The 8,185-nt window shown below is 39.5% G+C and overlaps 1 protein-coding gene across 1 annotated transcript; it reads right to left on the reverse strand.

Moving 5' to 3' along the window:
* Positions 1 to 876: 876 nt before the first annotated feature.
* Positions 877 to 4,971, reverse strand: LOC127341770 (uncharacterized). The gene is made up of 11 exons (XM_051367697.2): positions 4,791 to 4,971; positions 4,580 to 4,698; positions 3,520 to 3,635; positions 2,742 to 2,837; positions 2,410 to 2,477; positions 2,215 to 2,344; positions 1,857 to 2,127; positions 1,682 to 1,769; positions 1,457 to 1,581; positions 1,292 to 1,363; positions 877 to 1,190 (listed from the first exon to the last, which is right to left on the reverse strand). The coding sequence occupies exons 5-11, from the start codon at positions 2,475 to 2,477 to the stop codon at positions 1,069 to 1,071; spliced, it is 876 nt and encodes a 291-aa protein (XP_051223657.1). The 5' UTR covers positions 2,742 to 2,837; positions 3,520 to 3,635; positions 4,580 to 4,698; positions 4,791 to 4,971; the 3' UTR covers positions 877 to 1,068.
* Positions 4,972 to 8,185: the final 3,214 nt, after the last annotated feature.

Here is an 8,185-nt window from a genome sequence, read left to right on the forward strand (position 1 = left end):
CATTAGGAGGACGTGGCACATAGATGTTGCGGGATTGCTTCGAAGCCCGATGCTCATTAACAACTGATAGATCAATAATTCGAAAAACATGGGCCATATTAGTATGTCACATGTGATGGGGGAAATTTTCGGTCTACTTAGTATTAAAGGGTTAGCATATTGTAACCTTCTTTTCCTTTCCGCGATGCTTGGTTAAGATGTGACATCTTTGCAACACTTTTGTGTCTACTCCTCGCAAACCTTTGATAATCCACAGGAAAAGATATATTTCTCTGAATGCAACTGTTTCACTTGTTGGCTTGTTAATTCTTCCTCTCTCACTTCAGATCACAATAATCCTCGGTCTTATTTTTCCTGTTGCTTCAAAGTAACCGAGTTTCAGATAAATAAACATTCTGATAGTTCAATGTTGCTTATCTTTAAAGATAGGGCGAATATTAAAAAGTGCCATTAGAAGCAATCTATTTGCAACTACAGCACAAGCTAGTATTACTATAGCAGATCAGGAAAATTTTCATTTTGTGAAATTAAACAATTTTACAAGAACCAATATGATTTCTGGTCTGATTGATTGAGAGATATTTATCGTGTGTTCACGTTTAGTTGTCTCAGAACCAATATGTTTGTTGATTGCTGACTGGATTCACCATCTTGTTTTGCAGCTAGTCAAGATGAAACCTTCAGCTATGGTTTTGTTTATCCTAAGGAATCTGCCACCAAAACATGGGATCACACAGTACGACCCTATCCATGTTTTAATACAGTCTAGACAGTAGGGTAATACAGGAAAGATGGGAAGCTTGCCCAAGTATTATGTGATGAAGCCTTTAGGATTTCAGGTTAGTACTTTTGTTTAAAAATCAGACCGAGAAATGCCATAAACCCCAATGAAACAGTATTGATACATGCAAGCCATCACACAATAGGTTCTTTTAAACAACAAATACATTGAACAGACGAAATACAATATACGATTCTGTTTCCTCGCCAAATTACAATAGACACACAGAAATCATATAGCATGTAGCTTCCCTAAACTACAGCAGCGAACAGACAATCCCACGTCATCTACTTCCTGTAGCGTGCATCTCTTTTAGCCAGCACCATCGCGACAAAGGCTGACCTTCTCTCAACAAACCTTTGCACGAAGGTCATGTCAATCGCTCCACTAATTATTTTTTGGCGGATATCTGCATGTTTAAATTTGAATTTAATATGCATATATATCAAGGTTCATCCCAATAGGTGTGTTAATATATTTGTAACTTAGTGTTGTGTTAAAATAACTCACCCTGGAGAGGACGTGCTGCACGATGAGCTGGGTTGAATGCAATGTTTGTATGGTCTGATGTATTCAGATCACCTATTGTTAAGTTGAACAAATATAATTACCCCGGTGTTTCAATAAAAATAAGTTAAAATATGCAGTATATGGTGATGCAGATAAATCAATTACCAAATTTAATGTCTTTCTGCAACATTGTTGCAATGACAATAGGGTTGCCGCCTTCAGCCGTTGACCATAGGTATGAGCTCTGAATCAACTGTAAACCCTGTATGCCAACGGCTATAAGATTGCCCCTACAGGTTGAAGTTTTTCAAATATTATTTTAGAAAAACATATTTTTACTAATATGCCATAAGATAATTGAGTTGTGTATGTACCAACAACTACACATACCAAGCATCCGCGAAGATAGCTTCCCTATACTTGCCATACCTCCCAAAACGTTCAAGTTCACAACAGTGAACGACTATGCCAACTATGTCTATACAAAAAGTCATTAATTAGTCGAGTTGGAATAGTGTAGTTGTATTGATCACAGGTCTGTAGGTGAAAAATATAGGGTACATACCTACAAATGTTTTATTTGGACGCTTGGCTACATCTGAAAATGGCATCAGATGCTTTGGGAGTATTGGGAACTCAATAGGCAGAGACGGCTCAACCACTGTCTTTCGATCAAAACGGCATTCAAACAGGTGTTCAATCGCTCTAAACTCAACAGATTCCGCATTAGGACTAATTATAACTCTATGAATGGTATATTTGCAACCAAGTTGTAGGATGCGGTTGAATCGCGCTACTTCAGCATTTCCCCAAACGGTTGCTTCTATTTTTGCCCCCTTGAATGTGTTTGAGCATAAAAAGTAAGGTTATGATAAACACATGATTACATTTTAGGAATTTTATCAAGAGTCTTTGAAACTTACAGTTTTATCCATCAGAACAAAGCAAATGTTGTCATTGTATTTGTTAGGAAGAAACTTCACGTCTACCCTCACGTGAATGCTCCACTTTGAGTAGGTATCAGCATACTCAATATTATCGAAATCCTTAAATCTATAATAAACAGTGTAAGATGGCTAGTACTTCATTTTTTGAATGAGAAGATAAGTTAAACTAACCTAGGTTTCCGTGGGGTTTCTGTGAAGTCCGCATAAGTCCTCTTGTTTATAAGCTTTATGGGTGCCATCTACATAAGAAAAGATACTAAAGGCTTAATGGTTGCGCACTTGCATGGAAAATCTTATCGTCCCAAAAAAGAATGCATGAAAATTGAACATTACACCATAGAAAGAGTGTGCAGCACAACCACAGACATTCATCTAAGCAGTAGTTCAGCAAAATTGTGGGAGGCAAATTAAGAACAAAAACAATTGTAGGCAGAGAGCATATGAAATGACCATAAAATAAAAACCATAAAGCTATAGGGGAAAGATAAGCAACATGTGCTGACCTGCAGCTCTATATAAATAATAAGGTTGGCAATAAGCTTGGCCCTTTTTATTTTCCAGGAGAGGATCCAGAAATACTGTCCAGGTTCAAAGATTTCCTGGAAAAAAAAGATGATTACTGGTTCGTCTAGAAATCTAGCAAGCTACAAAATTGTGTGATGGGTCAACTAACAATCTGTTCAGGACAATATGCTTATTTTCAATAAGAAATGCACGCCCAAAACAATGGGGAAATCTCCAACAATAACTAAATCTTCTTGAGAAATCTTAGAAGATAGATAGTAGTGTTCACTGAATGTCCTAGATATTCACTTTTAACTACATTGCTGGTTAGAATTTTTATTACATCTATCCAGCTTAAGGTGTTACACCGAAGGCTGATAAATATGAGACCGGCAAACAAACGTTGTAGTTGAAAAAATCAGAGATTGAAGATGAATATATCTAGACAGGTTGCTCACAAATTAGTTACAAATTTATTGAAATGTATGCACCCTCTCCAATACAATTTCTAAAGCAGCATATACAAAGTTCCTTTTTTAAATTTGTCAATTGTTACTGATGTGGTAAAGCAACTGAAAATAAATAATGAAGCAGTAAGGAATATCATTAGCAGGGTTTGCTTTTATCATGCTACAGTCTTTTTAAAGTGAGGCCATTCAGTGATCACGATAAACATAGGCCATGACACAGGTCTTTGCTACAGATTCTGCTTTCATGTTTGCAAGATACTGCATGATTTGTACATATTAGCACCAACGATCAATGAAGAATTCTCACCTTGTTGAATGCTTGGCAGGCTACCAGCGGTAGAGAGATAGGGTCCCTACTAACTTTGTTGCTAACTTAACTTCATCCAGATAATGTGGCCAATAATGAAAACCTTGGTCAGGTATCTGCAAAAAAATGGCATGTTCACTTGTATGATTGTGAAAAGGAGAAAAGAATAATAACAACACAAAAAATACATCTTCCTTCAGGTTGTCCTTCAGGTTTCCAGAACCAAATAATTGTCAAGCTAATATTGGCTACCGAATTACAGAACCTCACATGTGGATGTGTGGGGTTTGCTAAGGAAAAAGATCAGTAAGATATATTAACAATTAAGGAGGGAACTCTGCAGTTAGTGCCATTCACTTAGGATCTTCCTATTCCTTCCACTCGATTAGGGAGTTCCTCTCGTGCACAAAATATTATAATTGTGTTAGATCCCCTGAAAAGGCTTACTGTGTCAATATTTCATCTAATGCTGGTCCGGGAAAATAATCAGCAATCGTCGAGCACAAGCTATCATTACACAAACAGAGAGCAGGAAATATTGTTTTGTTCAAGCTTTCCCCTTCAAATTGCAAATGTTTTACTACATAATATGGTAGAAACAAATGACCAGATCTGAGGGAGGCCACGACATTATAGAACACGCCATCAATGCAAGGACTCGAATCTGTTTTTATAATCCGAATTGCACAGAGAAATCACAGCAAACAACAAGCTCATCTATGATTATAATAGGATGAATTTCTAGATAAAAAATCAGTAATGAGAATCTGACAACAAGATTAAACAGCCATATCGAGTAGATGGGCATAATCGAAACACCACAATCTGCGGTAAATAATACAGGGAGGGGGATGATGTCCCCTAATTCTGCACATGAGCACATCTACCAACCCCATCGATTGTTGGCATATACCAGTGTGTGTAGCTCCTATTGAGCATGTAGGCTTCTATGTCAGACATGTTTGTCTGCAATTCAAAAGGTACTCTAGGAGATGATCTGATATGTTTAACCACGAACAGCACAATCTTGAGGCCTAATGAATACACAAATGTTCATTACCTCCTGAACCAGTAGAAGGAATAGGATTCGAGCAGCAGGTTGTGGAAGTAGAACTCCTGCGTGTACCCTGCAGTTGCCTCGTCGCGATGGTCACTGCCCCTGGAGCCACCACCCTCCACCTGCACGGCATGAATCTCAATCAAACCAAAAGAACAAGCAGCATCAGTGCATGGGGGCATGCGCGCATAGGATGTCGAGGGGTGTAGCAGACCAACGCTTCTTCGTCCAAAGATGCGGCGTAAGGAGGAGGAAGACGTCCTGTGCACGCCCTCCTGTGGGCGACGTGCAAGATGGACGACGCAACAGCGTGGCCACTGCCGGCGGCGTCCGACCTATTCTGTGGTTGGAGGTTTCCCGGTGGCGGCAGCAGCTGGTCCAGTCGCCGGATTTGAGAGAGGTGGCGGGAGACGAGGGAGAACAAGTGCGGGGAGGGGGCTTTGAGCATTTTGTGCTGGAGGTGGTAATCTCCACGACCTCCACGATCGGCAGTTGCCGCGCAAGGAGCTGACCGGCGGTTGCATGGACTGACCCGCACGGGGCAGACCGGCGGTTGGAGAGGGGCGGCCGGAGAGGGGGGGGCGGAGAAGGAGGAATCGGCGACGCGGCGAGCCTGACGGTAGACTGCATAGAGGGTGGGGGCGGAGAGAGGCGGCCGGAGAGGGGCGGCCGGAGAGAGGCGGCACATCGACGGCAAGGTAAGGAATCAATCAGGGGAATTTTTTTTCGTTTTGGCTGTGCGGGACGAGAGGTCAAAGACCGTGCGTGGGTGCCTGGGTGGTGACCTGCTTGGTCGTTTCCATCAGCCGGTTTTGTGTTTGGTTTATTCCGGTTTTTACGTATAAACGTGCCGTGCGGGACGAGAGGCGTGGGGTTTTATTTTTGATTCGAGGTGGGAGGCTGGACGTACCATGGGACACCACCTCTAGCCATTTAATATAGTAGAGATAGAGATGGGGAATGGGAGTTGGTCTCTCTAATTCCCACCAATCTCTTCCCTAGGGGTACTCTGTTAATTCGTGAGATTGCTGGAAAAAAACGTTTCAATCTGAAGTCCCATGATAATTCCCATCCGATGGCAATCAGAGGATTGGGACTAAATAGCAAACTCCCATGCCCAATCCTTCTACTAATTCCATTCTCCGAACTCCCGTTCCTCTTCCCATTGAATGCCAAACACGCTGTGTGTATCTAATTGGAGACTCCCACAGAGCCACCAGGTTAATCCTAGAAATAAGATGTTATTAGCCGTACCATCTTCTAGCTTAACGATTTAGATGGTTTGATCATCCCGTGGTCCGAGGTTTCTTTCCTATCTCAACCAACTCACCCGGAAGCCTAGATGCATCAAGAAAAGAAAAGGAAAAACCGCCGCTCTCCTTCACTTCGCCGGGATCCGCAAATTTCTCTCCTCATCCCAGTTTCCGGCCGCTGCAAGGCCGCATGTTTCGATGCCCATCACCATCCTGGTATCCTCCATGTACCGTGAAGCTTTTTTATTAAAGAACGGTGATATCCCGAAGGCAAAGTATTTTTTCCACCGCATTGACTGGGTGCCTTCTTCTTCACATAGGCAAGGATTTCAGGGGAGTACATCAAGTAGCAATCTTGCCAACCGCCTGACAGCCATGCATGTCCATGTCAGTTTTTGTCTATATATACGTACTTGACATCGCAGTGCCTCAAGGATATCTAACAAAAGTATATTATACTATTCACATATCAGTTTATGTGTGCACTGAACTATCCAATTAGTGATGATTAATTTCCTTATATGATGTCACGCAGATGCGTAAAGTTGTGGTGTATATATGCACAGTCGATTTGCTAATGGCCGGCCTGATGGAGTCTCTGCCCTAGGTATGTAAACCAGGCGATGATCACACTCGGTAGTTTCTTTTTCTGAGGTAAAGCACACATACTCATCAATTTTCCATTACTGGCTAACGGAGAAGCAATTTTTACATACACGAAGAAAAGGAGGGATTTACGAGTCAGGTATACATATAGTATTTTTATGTATATAAGAAAGTTCTCTTTCCGATTCAAAATAATTGCCTGAGAGTAGATATATCTAGACATGTCTTGGTGCGCATATGCATCGGTTTTTAGTAATTATTTGAACCAGAGGGAGTAACTCTTTGCTACTTCCATTACAAAATATGGGACCCAAACATTATCTCCAACAATTAAAAGAAAATCATGTTTACTATAAAATAAAATCCTAGAATCGCATCTAGAGAATTTGTATATATTATCTATCATATCTTCTATTTTCCTAAATGGTATCCAAAGAAATAGAATATAAAAACCATATATCGTTGTTAAATATTGTCTGAATTCTACAAATGCACACGGGGAGATACGGATTTTCTTGGATCTTAGATTAATTTTGCACTAAATGTCTTATGGCGTACAAATGGAGTTCTTTTTAAATGATTTTAACTACTATATATGTATGCCAACATGACTTCTTTGAAAGGTGTGGTGGGAAAATAATATATCTTGCTGATTTAAATATAATTTCGACATATTCGCCGTGGTAATTTTTTCAGAATATAAAGTTTTGTAATTTGCAACTAACATGTACTTCTTCCTTTAGGGATAATATGGCCTGAGGGACAATTCCCTAAGACCAAGAAACTCCATAATTCACACCACTAATTACGAAATGCACCAATAATTTTACATGCATGAGAAAAGAAAGGAAAAAAAAAGGAAAACGTGCATTGTTGGAGGAACAAAAATAAATGAGATAGGATTTATAATGTCTAACAATTTTAAAAAACTCATAAGTCGCTAATCTCTAACAGAGAGAGTACATGCGAAAAGTTGCAGCCAAAGATACTAGAGATTATTCACTGCCCTAAACTTCATGTATTTATAGCGATGGGGGTGATAATCAAAAGTTGTTGCAAATATCTGAAGATGATAACAAATGAGGGCTCTTTCCGTGGTGTGTATTACTCTCTATTTGTGTCAACATGAGTTTCTTACAGGGCGTGGACCCCAACTTTGCTGCCTAGAACACAGATTTTATTAAGTTGCTACACTTCGATTAGTAATTAGTAACGAGCAAGTCCAAGCAACTAATTTACATTGAATTTTGAGATTAAAAAATCCATATATGTTTTTTTATAAAAGGCTAATGTTACAGGTTGAATAAATGTGAACAGACATAAAGTAAGAATCTGATGTTGGATAGAAAATGTTTTACTGAGTTGCAACCTTTAAAATATTATTTGAAACAATAAGTGTAAATAGAGATACAACCACGCTCACACAGTTCAACCAATACCCACAAATTGCTGACTCACCATATTATGAAAGAATTATGAATGCATACCCAAAATTGTTTACATATGGACTAACACAAGAAATTTAATTTTCTTCAAACTATAAAAAAATATAATATTCTAAACTTTTTTCGGCGCATGATATATATAATCCAATAAGAAATATAGTTCAAGCCCGTGCAGGGCACGGGTTGATGACTAGTTACTATTAATAGTAATATCTTATTAGGAGTAAACTTATATCAATTCCCTTCTCTCATGCTTGACGAAATTTCCATAATTTTCATTCATTAAGCTTGATTTTGTGTCTACG

This window comes from Lolium perenne, chromosome 3 (assembly GCF_019359855.2).
Source record: "Lolium perenne isolate Kyuss_39 chromosome 3, Kyuss_2.0, whole genome shotgun sequence".
NCBI classification, from domain to species: domain Eukaryota; kingdom Viridiplantae; phylum Streptophyta; class Magnoliopsida; order Poales; family Poaceae; genus Lolium; species Lolium perenne.

What these genes read in the sequence shown, in the direction of transcription:
- LOC127341770 (XM_051367697.2), bottom strand. Translation starts at nt 2,477, where the DNA reads ATGGCACCCATAAAGCTTATAAACAAGAGGACTTATGCGGACTTCACA. An exon ending in TCCAAATAAAACATTTGTAG is followed by an intron (nt 1,770 to 1,856) that starts GTATGTACCCTA and finishes CTTTTTGTATAG; the next exon opens with ACATAGTTGGCATAGTCGTT. An exon ending in TGCAGCACGTCCTCTCCAGG is followed by an intron (nt 1,191 to 1,291) that starts GTGAGTTATTTT and finishes TTAAACATGCAG; the next exon opens with ATATCCGCCAAAAAATAATT.